General features: G+C 36.4%; 1 protein-coding gene across 5 annotated transcripts in view; it reads left to right on the top strand.

The window, feature by feature from the left end:
* Positions 1-18400, top strand: part of LOC125671916 (BAI1-associated protein 3-like) — a 120374-nt gene that overhangs the window by 5486 nt on the left and 96488 nt on the right. For all 5 annotated transcript variants that reach the window (XR_008802595.1, XM_048907901.2, XM_048907903.2 and 2 more), the window contains exon 2: positions 10920-11095. Coding sequence is in view for 4 of the 5 variants with exons in the window: in XM_048907901.2 (XP_048763858.1) it covers positions 10926-11095 (170 nt within the window). In the remaining variant the exon portion in view is untranslated. The remainder of the gene's footprint in view (positions 1-10919; positions 11096-18400) is intronic.

Here is an 18400-nt window from a genome sequence, read left to right as displayed (position 1 = left end):
TATGATATATTATTATTTTGGATATTGGTTTCCTGTATGTTTTATATCTTACACACACACACACACACACACGTAGCCTTCATATGTCTCATACTTATACTGGCTACAAGATGACCATTCGTCTATGATAATTGAGAACATTCATAACATACTGCTGTAATCGTATTTTTCCTTCACTTCTTTGATCAATTCAAAATTACATCCAAGTCTTGTTGACAGGGTAAATACATGCATGTCGGTTTTATATACTAGAATATTCAAGATGATTTATCCATTCACACTACAACCCTAGGCATTGTTCCATGTGTACAACCCCAGGCATTGTTCCATGTGTACAACCCCAGGCATTGTTCCATGTGTACAACCCCAGGCATTGTTCTATGTGTACAACCCCAGGCATTGTTCCATGTGATTTTCATAGTGGGGGTTGTGATCTAAGATAGTACCTTTTCCGCCAAAAAATGTTGACTAATAAAGTGCCTCTCTATTCGTCACTCAAAGCAAGCAATTTGTCAATCCCTGGAGAAACATAAATCCACTGCCAGTCTCCTGTGGGATATGGTAGATGAAGAATTCTTATTGGCAAACGGAATGTGACATCTTGTTTGGTTGGTAAACTTGATACAGTATGCGTCATTAAACAGACGAAATGGGCACTCACAAAATCTTAATGAAAATAGGGACAAACTGTTAAAATATATATGGTATCCATGAATATAGATGTCAGATGAAACCTCGTGTTCCTTGACTGATGCCGTCGGACAGACAGACGAAAGTGATATCATGTGACTGCGAGGTTTATTCTCAAGGGGATCCTAGGTATTCAATCAGTGACTAATGGAAAAGAAAATGTCGCCGTATGGTATATGTATTGCGGTGATGTGACATTTTTCATAGAGCGAAAGGCCAACATCCCTGCTCTTACAGTAAAATATAATTAAATATTACTTTAAAAAACATGTCACTGGGTATGGAAAAAGTTTGTCACGTTTATTTTGTATTGTACAGTAGATAGAAGGTTCTGGGTTGAATGAATCATAGATCATGTGATGTAAAAAAAAAAAAAAAAAAAAAAAAAAAAAAAAAAGATCGCCATTTGACCATATTGAAATAGATTTCCAAATCAATTTGTCCTTCGGAATAGTGGTCTGGTCTGGCGATCAGTGCTTAATAGCAATTGTTTGTCGAGAGGATATAAATACAAAGACAATTTAAACAGCTCTGTGGCATAGAAAATCTTGGCGGCGCAGTATGTCTAATTTTCTTCTTTATGTGTTGGATTACTCAATTTCCCATACTGTCATTTAGAAGCCATCTATTCACCCAGCAATCCCGAGCCTGCATCGCAATTTTCCTCATGTTGACAGTTTTCTGTCTTTCAGTGCCCCATTCTCGTGAACTTCTTGGACAGAGCCCTGGAAGCGTGCTTACTTTACTATTCTACAAAGCACCGCTAAGGATGACAAGATAATGCATCGAAAGCATATTTTTTCCCGCATTTGTCAGTGTATTTGTTCAGACATTGAAAGCTAATCTGGCAATCAATCGGTGAAAAAGCATGCAATCCATCGGCTTATTTGTTTTATTCTGAAAGATCACTTCTGATATCATCAATTAATTGCAATTATATAGGGGCTATAGAAACATTTACTGTAATGGTTATTTTATGCGCCTGTAATTCTGTTTACACATAATGCATTATAAAACATGTCTTGTAGAGTAGGGTTTCCTCCTGCACATCTCCCGGACAACAGTCTGTAGAGTGAGGCTTCCCCCGGAAAACTGGCTATAACGTGACATTGTCCCCCTGGAAAAGTGGTTGTAGAGTGGGGTCCGTGAAAATTTACCCTGAAGAGGATTTTCTCATAGAAAACTCACTCTATAGTAGCCCTGGGAAACCCCACTCCATGCAGAATCAGTTTTCGGGGAGAGATTCTGGACTAGTATTCAGATTCCTCCCTTGGCATGTTTCCCCTGCTTTCAATCCCGTAGTGTGTCTCTATATATACGTAGCCTACATCTATTGTGTATTCATGTAGCATTTCAACGCTCAGCACAACGTTAACGTTACCTTTATCGCATAGATTTGTTCTTATTTGAGCAAAGGTTTTTCCCAGTACCAAACGACAACATACTTGTAACTGCCGAGTAAACGCTTTCTGTCTTCGAGTACCGGTACCACATCATCAACTGTATCGCATTAACTTTATGAATGAAAGGTGAAGATAACGAACAGTGATCATTCTCATAACTCCTATAAGGAATACAAATTTAATAGAGAGTTGGGTAAACACGGACCCCTGGACACACCAGAGGTGGGATTGGGTGCCTAGGAGGAGTAAACATTCCCTGTCGACCGGTCACACCTGCCGCGAGTCCTATATCTTGATCAGGTATAAACGGTTCATTCGTTTTAATATAGACTATGCAGTGTGATTGTTCTATAATAAAACTGCAGCACTGCAATAGCTCGCTGTTTACTGGGGAAACAGTACAATTACAATGACAGACTTTGCATTTACACCAATTTCGTTCAATTGAAACTTAGATTAAGTACTAGCACCTCTCCTTGATTCATGGTTCCATTGCGACCCATGTTACTAGAGCACATTAGTGCACTGGACACTAATAAGTAGTACAAATTAGAGACTCAATGAAAAAATTCCCATCATTCATATAAATCAAAATAATGTTCCTTACATATAAAAATATTACTGAAAGTTTTTCATGCAGAGGAAAATTCTACACATGGACATTAAAAGGGGGAGTGGAAATTCGACTTTGGAGTGTTATTTCCTTCACGGGGAAATCCTACACTGTGCATCACCGGTATTGTCCTTCCAGGCCTCTGTTCCAAACTAGAAATATGCCAGACATACATTTTGAAACCATTACCTGTAGCTATCCCGAATCATATTGTACTTTTCTTTAAAAGAAACAAGACCCTGTCCTCTGGACGCTACACGTTCTAAAACAGCACTATAGAGACGGTGAAATTCGTGTCCGGTATTCTGAGAAATAAGTGTTTTCTCTGCGGTCCGTTTGATATACACAGAACAGAATACTTTATTTTTAATTCAAAGTCAAAATAAATAGCATCCTTTTAATTTAGTAAGTGGTATTTCTCGTTGAATGATTCGTCAGATTGAATAATTAGTCATATTGAATAATTAGTCAGATCTGCACCTGTTAATATTCTCTTTTAATTAATAGAATACAATCACGGTACTTTAAATCAACAAAACTTAGAGTAAATTGTGATCAGAAAAGCTCACTTGAGCATTTAAATCCTCATTTGAACTAAAAACAAAGCAACGCAAAAAAAGAAAGACCAAAGACAATATATTCCTACTCCACCATCTTTAATCTCTGGGATACAACAAAACAAATTGACTACATCATGTAATGAATATGATAGAATTGTAGAATTTTGTTGATTGAGCTGAGAGTCTGAGGACGCTCGGCTTCGTGCATTATAAAGCTTTTCTTTTCCCGGTCGATGTGAAGTAAAATCCTCGAATTAGCATAGAAAACTTGTAATAAAGTTGTTATTGTACCAGCGAATTGGAAGTCATTTGGAAAGGCATTGCCTAATGTTATTGTTAATTATTGAACTTCCGAAGTACATGAGACATACCGGTATTAGCAATTACTTTGAACATCTTTGAGGAACTGGTCGGTATGTCCATATGTTAGCTTTCTTCACATAATTTCTAGAGAATTGTATCCCCACGGGCAGTGAACCGACATTTTTATACTTAGTTACATAACATATAATCAAACCTTATAACATTTAACACAAGGTCTTGTTGCATATAGAACCAAAATGAGTGATTATTTAATCCCCAGATTTGTATTTCAATCGATATTTTTATTATCAAGGATCTCTCTCTCTCTCTCTCTCTCTCTCTCTCTCTCGTCCTCTCATAAATAACACAGTCTTGCAAAATTAAGGAATATACATTTTCAACATCTGTGCCATAATTGATAGCTGTAGGCCTATACAAGGACGGAGAGGAAAGAAATTGCAATAATTAATTGCAGAAAACTTATTATAATTAATCACTTTTCTTTATGCCCCCACAACAGATTGTAATATTTATTTCATTTACAACACACTGTGTTTGTTTTTGTTTCGACTAAAAATTTGATGAAAAACAATCTTGAAAATGGTAAGTTTGTAATTCAAATTATTTACACTATATTGATTACAAATTTACTCTGTCGGATGGGAGATGAATAAGAGCCATCGCCTACTCCAACTTATACCGAAATATAACAAATTTGCTAACCCCCCCCCCCTCCAAAAAAAAAAAAAATCCAAAATTTTTTGTGATCTCAGTTTTACGAAAGCCTATTAGTATCATGTAAAAAAAAATAATTCACATTCCATTATCTCGTAATTACGAGAAAAGATCTCGTTATTACGAGAAAAGATCTCGTTATTACGAGGAAAGATCTCGTAATTACGAGATAATTATTTCGTAATTACGAGAAAAGATCTCGTAATTACGAGATAATTATCTCGTAATTGCGAGAAAATGTTCTCGTAATAACGAGAAAATATTGATATAAAGCCGAGTTGCACAACTTATAGATAATCTTGGAAACATTTGATACTATTTCCCTCTTTGTTGATTTGTCAGCAAATCGAAATGATCTTATTCAAAGTGTGTGTGACGGTACATATTGTCGTCCGGTGTCGCATGATTTAGGAATGCTAAATTGGATTTTTATAATTAAGTATTTCATTTTTACAAATCTAGACTATATACTCAAATGTATGCAATATTTTTCTTTTTTTATTGAACAATGCCATCATATATCTTCAATGATCAAATCATTTCGTACTGGTTACTTAAGATATTTAGTACGAGAGAGAGAGAGAGAGAGAGAGAGAGAGAGAGAGAGAGAGAGAGAGAGAGAGAGAGAGAGAGAGAGAGAGAGAACTATGGCACTAGTCCTGTACATGCATGTTACTAAGAAAGTAAAAACAAAAGATGCATACACTTAATACACTTAAAGCCCTAGATAGTGATTTGTTAAAATAATGATATTTTCATATTAAAGATATTTTAAATAGAAATTTATCAATATACAAAATGAAACAAGTCAAACATGTAATCACTTAATGAGATTAACAAAAAGGCGATCACAACGTCCATTGAAAATGGTATTGGAATCGTACAAGAATTCCAAATATTCATTTGCATTAAACAATTCAGCATCTAACCACAGCTAAATATTCTCTACAGAGATACCTATAGTTATCTTACCCCCCCCCCCCTTCCCATCTATCGCGGCCGGCGACAATATATTCCAATGGTATGGAATCCGGATAGGGCCACGTAGTTCACTATCGCACCATCGAGGTTTGGGTCGATGGTGCGATGGCGATGGTGCGATGACGATGACGCGATGGTGCGATAACGATGGTAAGATGGCGCGATAATGCGATAACGATGGTGCGATAGTGCGATGGAGCGATACTATGATGACGCGATGGTACGATGGCGATGATGTGATAACGCGATACCGATGGCATAATGGTATCGCGTTATCGCATCATCGCCATCGTGTCATCGTAGTATCGCTCCATCTTACCATCGCTATCGCACCATCGCCATCGCATTATCGCGCCATCGACCCAAACCTCGATGGTGCGATAGTGAACTACGTGGCCCTATCCGGATTCCATACAATGGTCTATTGTCTCCGACGTATGGAATCCGGATAGGGCCACGTAGTTCACTATCGCACCATCGCATCATCGAGGTTTGGGTCGATGGTGCGATGGCGCGATAATGCGATGACAATGGCGCGATGACGATGACGCGATGACGATGGTAAGATGGCGCGATAATGCGATAACGATGGTGCGATAGTGCGATACTACGATGACGTAATGGTACGATGGCGATAATGCGATACCGATGGCATAATGGTATCGCGTTATCGCCATCGTGTCATCGTAGTATCGCTCCATCGTTATCGCATTATCGTGCCATCTTGCCATCGTCATCGCGCTATCGCACCATCGTCATCGCATTATCGCGCCATCGACCCAAACCTCGATGGTGCGATAGTGAACTACGTGGCCCTATCCGGATTCCATACCGACGAGAGTATGTACCGTGATGCAAAAAAATATGCCTTGTCTCGGCGCATATTATCGTCGGCGACAATATGTAGTATATGTACCAACGGACAATATGTACCGAGAGGGTACGTGCATATCGTCGCTGAGGATGATATGTTCCAAACGACAATATGTACCATCATAGTGTGTACTTAACGGTGGAATTACAGGAATTTTAAACTTTCAAATTTCTACAGTTACACAAGCATTATGATAGTTTAACTTTATCATTAGCTTATATCATCGTAAAACTTCTAAAATTTGATTGATTTAATTAATGGATAGTACAGAAACCTACAAGGGCTACAATAATAAATCGTCGTTTTCTTTCTTTATACTTTAAATGCATGAATAAACTTTCGTTCGGTAAGTTAACTTTCTAAAAATCCTATTGGTCTACTTGACATCCTTTGAATAGAAAGTGATTTCTTATATTTAAAACAGCATCCAAAACATACTGACAGAATGAGGAGAGGAGAGTTCATATAAAGAAAGATATCATGTGACCAATATTTACATATTTTTCTCGTAATTTCGAGATAATTATCTCATAATTACGAGATAATTATCTCGTAATTACGATATCTTTTCTCGTAATTACGAGATAACTATCTCGTAATAACGAGATCTTTTCTCGTAATTACGAGATAGGGGAATGTAAATTTATTTTTTATGTGATACTAATAGGCTTTCGTACAGTTTGGTGAAATTGCGCCCTGGACCACCCCCCTCCCGAAATTAACTCGATGCGACGGTGCCCACTTCTTGCTCCAACCAGGAAACATCACTGAGATCACATAAAACACTTGTGGTATACATACATTTGTACAAGTAATGTACTATAGAACTACACTATATATGTTAATGATGACATATCACAGTATATATTGTATATAAAATGTCAAAAGCCAGGAGCTATAGGGTATTGGGATAGGGTTTAATCTGGACTGTTCTTAGGCAGAACAATGTCTATCCCCCCCCCCCCCTCAAAATTACTGGATAAGAAAAGAATTAGTTATTATTTGTGATTTTGTCTCACGGTAAGGGTGAAATCATAAATGATATAAGTGATATCAAATTATATATATTAAAAAAAAATTGTTGCACTGATACATGTATATACAGCAACTCATGTTTCCATGTGTGCTTGAATTATGCATTCCGTTTGACTCAAAATATATAAAGATTAATCGATTTTCTCTCACCCCAAATTTCTCTCGTGTTACTGTACTAATGTTACAGTGAATTGCCGGTTGTATTCCGATGTATAGTGGTGTCAGAAACTTAATGACTTTCGACAACCAACTTTGGAATGGTGAGAACGATATTTCTTTGAATCAAAATGCCACGTGATGGTCAATGTCATAGTGTGTTCCATGGTTAAGATTGACTATCGTCAGTGGCGGATTTAAAGGGGGTGCAGCCCCCCCCAATAAAATTCTCAAATTTAAGGTAAATTGCGGTATCTTGTTTCGGAAAATGTACTAAACGATAAAAGAAGCAATAATTTCTTCCACTCCCGGAGAAATAGATGACAAATTCTCTCATATCTACGTATGTAAGATACAGATATTCTATGAAAGAAAGGTATGTAAGATATTTCTATCTTTCATATCACGTGACGTTTATCTTACATATCCCGTGACGTCATAATCAATACACAACTAGCTTGTAACTTGCCTCGCCTCGATTGACGAACACTAGCGTCTGCAAAGCTCTTGTACAAAAAATGACAGATTGTAATGTCCCTGATAATCTCCAGGTGTATGTGACCGGACACAAAATTACACATTCCTTGAACAACTACCGCACACTCAACAACAGTCACAAATTCCTCATACACCTATGTCATTCGGTGCATTATGCCAGTTCACAGAAACCCAGCCCACACGGTCTATTAGTACTAGGCCTACCTCCACATTCACTCTGTCAACGTCTACTGTCCCTATATGTGTCTCAGGTGAAATAAGTGCCTCCAATGTCTATGAGACTCGAGTCCTTGCACGCGTGGAAAACGAAAGTCTAGCCATGCCCATATTCACCAACAAAAACCACTTGGAATCTCTCTTCACACACTCGTCATTAAATAACTGCTCAATTAATATCAATATTAATGCTCCTCTAAGAAAAAAAATGTGCAGTTGTGGATTCATATTCTGATTAGGTCTGTCAAAATGTTTCGCGCTGATGGACTGTCCAGTTACGTCACGCATCACCCTGATTATTGATTTATTCAAAGAGGAATAACTCTAATATCATTCACTTATACACTCGTCGCCGAGTTTTTGTCGGCAACGTAGTTGCCAAAATTAAGGTCGTAGAATTCAATTCTGGTGTTATTTTTGATGTACAGCGAAAAATTAATTAATTGGAAAATTCTCAAAATGGCGTCGCTTGGCACAAGGAAAACGGAAAACTCTAGAAATATGAGAGAAAAATACTCTCTTATGAGTTGCCATGAAATATTAAGGTGATTCCACCCTCGGGGTTGCAAAAAAGCGGTAAAACCCTCGGCAAAGCCTCGGGTTTCACAGCTTTTTTGCAACCCTCGGGTGGAATCACCTTATATTTCATGGCTACTCATAAGAGAGTCTTATAATCTTTTGATTTCTAAAATTACTTTATTGGGAGAACTTAATTTTTTCCAAAAAACCCTTAAAATTTGGGTCATTTTATTAATTTCACCTTATCAAAATGATAGAAAATAGTGCAAATGACTAAATAAGAGAAATATTTCAAGCCCCATAAAATCTGTATAATCCAGGAGTTTCCGGGGGCTTCGCCCCCTGGACCCACAGCCTCACAAAATGGCACCCCCCTTAACCGCAATTCCTGGATCCGCCCCTGATCGTAGATGTATTACAACATATAAATCCATATTAACTAGTGTCAATATTACGAAACGTATTCTAAATTACTCACGGCTGATTGGATTATTGTGTGTATAATCATTACATTTACTGTCAATTTGGACGTCATTCAGAAATGTAAATCGTGTTCATTAAGTTTGCCTAACTAACACACAGCTCTTAATGTACTCACTGGGTTTGGTGTTTAGGTCCCTTTATTCAGTATATTGATTACTGTTGAAAAACAAGAGGAAGAGTAAAGAGAGATTTTAAGGGGAACTCCTGATCACATCGTTACAGCGGCAGAGTTGTTTTAAAAAGTCTATTTCTATGGTATCAAACATTTAAAGATTTTTATCTGTCCGAAAAATGAAACGTACAGTGAACTTTACAGTTCGAGAAAAGCAGTCAAATCCTTTGGACTGGTAAATTTCAAGAGCATTGCAGTGGACGATTGTATGGGCGGCTATAAAACTCAGAAACTTCAATAAATGTTTTTATGCAAATCAAACTGCTTTTTGTAAAATGAATTATATACATTGTATACATAAAATCGGAAACTTCGGCACGTGGAGAATTCCGAAACAATTAAAGTAAAAGATATTTCCATTTCAAATATATATATATATATACATGTATATATATAGTTACTTTTTTCGTCCTTTGAAATGTAAAACATAGCCTAAATATTTGAACACAGGAAAGAAACGCAAACGAAAATGACAGAGAATGTGTCGTTTTTTGTATTTTGACAAACTAACACAGTGGGTGTAACAGATTTTATCATTTACTGTGTACAACTTCAGAACGGCTCGATCTACGATGACCGAATACGTATACTTCTAAAGGAAAAGCACCTGATTGGAAATAATTTCATTAGGACCGGTACCCCACCTAGAAGCAGTTCTATTTAGTGATTAGCTTACAAGTGCGTGCACCCGTGCATTGAATGTTTTCCAAGTTTTTTATTGGGGGGAGGGGGTATCCCTGCAGCTTGAAATTATACATGAACATATATCAATTATAGGTTACAGACCAAGTTTGAATTTAGGCTTTCTTGGCCCATTTTTGAAAGAGTTATGGACCTTGACCTTGGTAACTATCGGGGATTTGACACTCGAGTTTTTCGGACCGAGTTCAAGTACAAATCAAGTTTGAGCTTTCCAAAGACAAATCAAGTTTGAGTTTTCTTGACCTATTGATGAAAGACAAATCAAGTTTGAGTTTTCTTGACCTATTGATATAAGACAAATCAAGTTTGAGCTTTCTTGACCTATTGATGAAAGACAAATCAAGTTTGAGTTTTCTTGACCTATTGATGTGTAGCGGTCAGCCGGGTTCGATCGCCGGTGGCCATATAGCTCAGTTGGTAGAGCACCTGACTAGAGATTCAGGGGGGCCGGGTTCGAATCCCGGTCTGATCCGTTGCATTTTCTCCCTTGTGCATCTTAAACTTTGAGCAAATTCCAGAGAGTTCCTGACAGTTTTCCGGCAGTGTTTTTGACTATCCCTGCAGGTACTCACTTGAAATCAATAGGTTACATAAACAGATCAAGTTTGATCTTTCTTGGCATTTAAAAAAAAAAAAACTCGACTCTATGGATCTTGAATTTATTGAACACTTTTCTGGCTATCCCTGCTGCAGAGTTACTGAATTGATTTATTTGAACTTATATCAATGTGTTGAGTAACTTGAGTTTTTTTTTTTTTAAGTTATCGACCTTCATTTCCTTTACCTATTAAAGTTGAAAAGGTCCAACATACATGAATACTGCTAAGCTGATGACCGAGTCCTGTGTGGCGGTTTTAAATACATATATGTAGTGGGAAATCTCAACCAAATTCACTTCTCCAACAATGCTCTCTAGATACAAAATTGTACTTTAAATAATGATTGAAGTAAAGATATATATGATCCTATATTCTTACAGATCATAATGGAGTTGGGCGGAGATGTATCTCGTCTCCACGTCAAGTCTCCGAAATCTCCCCGGCGCCACCGGAAACAGACGACTCCGCCAGTCAGCACGCGAGTGCTTGCGGTACTGGAGGGGAAAGATCAAGACGAAGTATTCCAATCTGCACCCCGAGAACTACAGAATCCAAGGTGGGGGTTTACGTTTGTTAAGAAATCTACAGACACGTGGTAACATAGAGTTGTAACTTACTGCTGAAATAGACACTAACCCTGGAGACACGCTGGAATCACGACCTACAGAAAAGGTGGCGTGTCTAGTAGGATCATGTACAAATTTAAAAGATGTACATCTCTATGGTTTCAGCTTTGAATCGGTGTTTGATTTGTGGTGTTAGCATTACGAAAGGTGCATGTAATAAGTTTAAAGTATAATAGTTTGTGGAAACGATTTTTTTTTTATATTAGGCATCTGTTACATCAGGGCCTAGTGGACAATGATGGGCATTAGTCTAAGAGAGATAACCCTTTTGGTAGATTCAAAGAAGTGTATCAAATGTTAGTCATTTCCTTTGAATTTTGTAAATGAGTTTGATTCTGTACAGACTTGTTATAAATTGATGAATTCGATGATGAAAGATATCTTTAGTAATATTTTTGCATCCTGAGTTTACTATGTTACATGTATATGGTGAAATGACATTCTAGTGGCAATGGTCCAGTCCAAAGACTACTTCTACCTACGTAGCTATTAATAGCTACCTAAGTATTTAAACCTACTTAAAGTAGCTACTTCTACCTACTTCTACCAGTTTTTGAAAATATAAATAAATAGTGATTAAGGCGCATCTTTTAAACAGGTCAGTTGTTTTATGTATCATGTTGTGCATGTGCACGGCAAAATTCTGAGTGTAAATTTGAATACTTTACGAGGGTGGAGAATGCAGAGGAAATGCATAAAAATTCGCCCCAAAAACCTTTAATGTAAAATTGCATGAAGGTAAACTTTAAAATTAATACAGATTTGTAAGACATTCTACACTTTTTATCATGTAGCTTTGATCATAAGCTCCTAGAAAATATTGTTTTTGTCCTGTCTGTCATTCTGTAATTCTGTCTGAAACTTTAACCTTGCTAATAACTTTTGAACAGTAAGTGATAGAGCTTTGATATTTCACATGAGTATTCCTTGTGACAAGACCTTTCCGTGGGTACCAACATTTTTTACCCTGTGACCATGACCGTGGAGTTTAACCTACTTTTTGAAAACTTTAACCTTGCTAATAACTTTTGAACAGTAAGTGATAGAGCTTTGATATTTCACATGAGTATTCCTTGTGACAAGACCTTTCCGTGGGTACCAACATTTTTTACCCTGTGACCATGACCGTGGAGTTTAACCTACTTTTTGAAAACTTTAACCTTGCTAATAACTTTTGAACAGTAAGTGATAGAGCTTTGATATTTCACATGAGTACTCCTTGTGACAAGACCTTTTCGTTGGTACTAAACCTTTTGACCTTGACATTTGACCTACTTTTAATTTTTTTTTTACATTGGTCATAACTTCTAAATGGTAAATATTAGAGCTTTCATATTGTACATGAGCATTTCTTGTGACAAGATCTTTTTACTGGTACCAAGATATTTGTCCTTGTGACCTTGGCAATCTTCGGAATTGGCCATTATCGGGGGCATTTGTGTTTCACAAACACATCTTGTCATCCATGATTTAAAAGGAAGTCAGCCATTATGACGATTTAGAGTACCTCATTAAATTCTATTCTAATTGAGAGATGATAGAAATCATGAGCATTAAAAATTGTAGATGTAGATTTAAGCCTTATTTTTACATAATATTTGTACCCTTGTAGTTCTACATAAGATTTTCAAAGAGTTTTTTAAATATATATTCTTAAGGGAAAGGGCGATCTAAGTTTTTAGAACATAATTGTGCACGCGATCCCTTTGTAATTATATTATGATAAAATATGTTCAAACCATAAGGTAAGGGGCTATATATGTACATGTATGAGGGGTAGGAGAGGGGGTAGCCCTCTCCCTCCTCCCTCTTCCCTCCCTCTCACTCTGTCCACCCTCTCATGTATAGCACATGCATGCATATTGTATACCGTGTATATGCATTGCATCTTCATATCTTTGAAAATCTGAAATTGCTCCTGAATGCTTTATGCATACATGTAGCTATATCAAATTATAGAAACCAACCTAAATTAAAAAAAACTAAAAACCTCTGACTTCAGGGGTTCAGAGTCCCCAAAGTGAGGCTATTTGATCATCTCATTTTAAACACGAGATAAGAGTAATCACATCATCATGTCAAATCTGGATTAAACCCTGCATGAAGGTCTAGCTAATTCACATTTTATTAACCGTCCTGTAAATAAAGTTTGGGTGGTATTGTAGGAATCCCATTGTTTGTCTCCCCTTCCACCCCATAATCCCACTGTGTGTCCCGGTCCATTTATTTACAAGCTTTTGCCATAAATTTACAAGGCATTTATATATAACTGGCATATATAGATGAAAACTCCAGATTTGGCACACAAAATGGCTGAGTATTTTGGCTAATACTTGTCAATGACTTTCACATGTGCCCCCCCCCCCCCCCCTCGGAAATCTTGGATCTACCACTGATAAGGTCTCATAAAATTTGTGCTTAAGGTACGTGACTCTGACACTACACCCTGAAATAGTTTCTCAAATCAGTATGAATTGGTTTAATCATAAAAGCTATGATGATATGTAATAAGACTTAGTATACATGTATATGTTAAAAAGGCATGAAATATGCAAATTTGGATAAAAAACATGATTTTCAAAAATTTATTTCAACACATATGAACAAAAGACTGGCGGATTTGAACTCGAGATCTGCAGTTCACCAGCCCAATGCTTTAACCACTGAGCTATGATAACAGACAAACAAATCGATCAATACAAATAATTTCACAAAACTTTTAAATCCCCATCTTGTAACGTAGTGTTATAAAGGGTATAAGCTTTAGTGTAGTGAGCTACCTTAAGGATGATGGATACTCAAAATTAATATGCAATAAATATCTGAAATTGTTAAAATGTAACTCTATGGTGAGCTTTTCCCTTTAATCTTGTATTCAGCCCATATAGCTTAATCTGCATATTTCTATTCAAATTTAATTAAGTACTGTGATAAATTTGAAAAATTCATGAAAATGATGCGTTTTTTTGTATTTGTGATTGATTTACATCACAACTGATGGTGTATTTGTACTTTAGATATTTTGTGTATCCACTGATCTTAACATTGCCTCATCTGTCATTTTTCTATGCACGTATTGGAATAATGCAATGTATTTTGGTTAGCAGAAATGTTACAACTCTGTCTTTCTGGTTCTTGGAATGATATAGAGAGACATGATATGATTAAAAATACTGAGCAATGTCCATAAAAAATGTGGCACGACTGAATGAAAAACAATAACATCAAGGAAGGAGATCATTGCCATTTCAATTCAGACTCTATTAATTCCACAGATTATAAAGTCTGCATCCATAAAATAGAAATCTATACTAGTGAAATGTAGGGTATCTTTTGCAAGCCACATGGTTCAGTATTTATGTGGTTATTTTATAGGGCCCCGTCATTTTACGATTTGTAAAGGCCATGTAAATTTTCCATTTTTGCCCCATGAAAAAGACATGTACTGCCCACGTCTATAGACATTCTGAAATGGCAATTCTACTCCCAGACTTGGAAGCAGACCTTTTAAGCAGTGCTATATTGGTAATCATAGTAATTGCTCTGGTTTGGCAAAATTTGAAAACCACCTAATCAAAACAATGCCCCCCCCCCCCCCCCCCAGCAGAAAATTTTGTGTGAAAGGCTAAAATATGTAATTAAAACAAAACTACTACAGACTTTCCTACAGGCTAGTACATTTTGTGTCTTTAAAAACAATTGAAAGTGATGATTATAAAAATTCGCTCTCAAAAATACTAAATGAAAAATAAATTTGGTAGATTTGAACAACCTCGCTATGAAGTAAAATTATGCTATGACAATGTGCACAATAAAGATTACTGAATATTTTATATGTTGTATCATACTATTCGAATTATGACACCAGATTCATGAATAATTTTCAGAAATTTCTTCACAGTATGCTAGTTTTTTGATAACAGAGCTTATAAAATTTTAGATCAGCATCATATTACCTCCACTACATGCATGTATATAGTTATGATAATTAAATTTGTTCCACTAAAAAATGCATATTTAGATATTTAAAATGCCACAGACAAAATCCTCTATTTTCTACATACATTGTGTAATCATATTTTGCAAAGAATATGAAAATTGTTAATTTTTGTGAAGTTATTAACCACGTTTACCTGTAAAATTTCCCACTCGGTAGTACACAGTGTACAAAATGGCTGACCTGGGAACAAATCTGTTGCCTGAAGCCATAGGCCAAGGACACAGTCTAGAACTGTTTTGTTAGACATCTTCATTTTTAGCTCACCTGAGCTTTTCTGATTAAAACTTTCCATTGTTCGTTGTTGGCGTTGTTTTAAACTTTCATATTTTCATCTTCTTCTCCTAAACTTTTCAAGTTTTGGCCAATTTCAACCAAACTTGGCACAAATCATCCTTAGGTGAAGGGGATTCACTCTTGTTCAAATGAAGGGCCATGCCCCCTTCAAAGGGGAGATAATCACAAAAATAGGATGGGATCATTTAAAAATCTTAAGAACAACTGGGCAAGACAAATTCAAATTTACATGGCTGCTTTCTAACAAAGTGCAGATTCAAGTTTTTTAAATCATGACCCCTGGGGATAAGGTTGGGCCACAATAGGGGATCAAAGTTTTACACTGTGAATATATAGGGAAAAATCTTTAAAAATCTGTGCCAGAAAAGTTCAAATTTACATGGCAGCTTCCTGATGTAGTGCAGATTCAAGTTTGTTAAGATGGGGCCACAATATAGGGAATCAAAGTTTTACATGCAAATATATTAGGAAAATCTTTAAAGATCGATCGATCTTCTTCTCAAGAACAACTTGGCAAGAAACTTCAAAACATGGCAGTTTTCTAACAAAGTGTAGACTCAAGTTTGTTAAAATCATGGCCCCTGGGGATAGGGTGGGGCTACAATAGGTGGTCCAAGTTTTACATGTGAATACATGTATATAGGGAAAATCTTTAAAAATCCTCTTTTCAAGAACTACTGAGCCAGAAAAGTTCAAATTTCTGAGGAAGCTTTCTGACATAGTGCAGATTCTACAAGTATGATAAAAGCAATATACATAAAAATTATATAAAACTTGCAATGGCCTATTGGAAAACGTTTACATTAGAAATGCATTAATTTAAAACTGCATTTCTATTGGCTATAAATACTACATTTTAAACTTTAAAAAATGCATCAAAATGGGTTCTTATGCTGTGCAAATTAAGTACAATAAGGGATAAACATAGTAAAAACATTGGTTCAGTGAATTTGCAAAGATATATTGATTTATAAATTACATTAAATAGTAGCAGAAAAAACCATTTTTCTTGTTCTTAATGATGTTAAGCATCGTATTTCGACATCAAATACCCAGACTCTAGCTGTCAGTAATTGCTGCTGTAATCACCTTTCTCGAATCTTCATTTAGGCATATCGGAGAATTGTAAAGCATGATCAGCCAGGTGAATAATGTAGAGGTCGAGATAGGATTTCTGTAGTATTTGTCACTCTGTAAGTACCTCAGCGTTGGAAGTATTTCGAAAAATCATGCAGGTGATCTTAGAATTTTCTTCAAACTGTATGATGATAAGCCCATTATCATATCTTGTGGGAAATATAATAATAGAGTGATATTATTACTTCATGAGTTATCTCCCCATTTTGACAAATTTTCTACTGGATTTTGCATCTCCCACTCAAGTACAAACAAAGAACATATGATACGAATTCTATAAGTTCTTAACACAAAGTTATGTGTAATCCAATATGTATTTTTCAATATTTAATCACCTCTGCTTCACTTTAGTATTGTTACTTATTGCAAACTGACCCTGCAGCTTGATTATAGGAAACTCATGGGGATATACGCCACAGTTTTTATGACTAGGATGATAGATGATCCCCTTTTTGACATACAATGCAACAATGAAGTTTATGATAGACCATCTGAAATATCACCATATTATTATAAGCGGCATGTATTAGGGAGACTGGAAGTGTGTGGTATGAAAACTCGTTTTTGATAAGTATTCTATTTTCTTGTGTTGATCGAGTGAAAAAAACTATGTGACTTCATGCAGAATCAAAGAACTAGGACTGCAGGAGTCATGGAGTTCTCAACTATTCATACAGCATGTGACAATTTTTTAACATTAAAGTGAAAGCTGCATGGGGCCAATAAATTTTAGTAGGTGTAATTCTAATGTGATAATAAAGACCCTTCCATTGTTTTCAGACATGATTAACTCTCTTTAACAACTAGAGAAAGGGATTGGATATTGATTGGGTGTAACTTGATATTCATAGGATGTTACTTTGATATTGAATGGTCATAATTTTCACCTGATCTCAGAATGACATCATACATTGTAGATCCCCGACATTGACAATGGCATCTTGACAATGGCATCACAGTGAAAGTTTTTGCTTCACTTTTTGCTCTGTTTGTCTGTGTTTGCCAGGTGTGTTTAATGTTTGTGTCTGTGTTTGCTAGGTGTGTTTTGTCTGTGTCTTTGTTTGCCAGGTGTGTTTTGTCTGTGTTTGCCAGGTGTGTTTTAATTGTCTGTGTCTGTGTTTGCCAGGTGTGTTTTGTCTGTTTGCCAGGTGTGTTTTGTCTGTGTTTGCCAGGTGTGTTTTGTCTATGTTTGTGTTTGCCAGGTGTGTTTTGTCTTGTGCTTGCCAGGTGTGTTTTGTCTGTGTCTGTGTTTGTCAGGTGTGTTTCGTCTGTGTTTGCCAGGTGTGTTTTGTCTGTGTCTGTGTCTGCCAGGTGTGTTTTGTCTGTGTTTGCCAGGTGTGTTTTGTCTTACACTTGCCAGGTGTGTTTTGTCTGTGTTTGCCAGGTGTGTTTTGTCTGTCTATGTTTGCCAGGTGTGTTTTGACCAAAATGATACTTACAATTCAAAGTTGTTTTTCCAAATGAATTTAGGGCCATACCTCCTTCGAAGGAGAGATGAATGGGAAATAGTGAATTTAAATTGGGGTTTTTAGTTCTTCTCAAGAACTTAACTCTTCATGGAAATCCAGAACTTTTTAAGATTTTTAAAAGCTTTCTTAATTATTGGATCTTTGACTTCAAATTTGTTTGCACGATGAACCTGGAGCCAGGATGGGGGTACAAAAGGGTTTAAAGTATGAGGTGTAACAGAGCGAGGGGACTCAGGAGAACATTGTGGTTCATTATAGGCCTGTTGTCTTTATTTTCCATTTCTTTTGCTGTTGTTTAGTACCCCCTATTACTTTAAATATATATACATGTGTAT

This window comes from Ostrea edulis, chromosome 4 (assembly GCF_947568905.1).
Source record: "Ostrea edulis chromosome 4, xbOstEdul1.1, whole genome shotgun sequence".
Lineage (NCBI taxonomy): Eukaryota > Metazoa > Mollusca > Bivalvia > Ostreida > Ostreidae > Ostrea > Ostrea edulis.
This window is presented reverse-complemented; position numbering and strand designations above follow the sequence as displayed.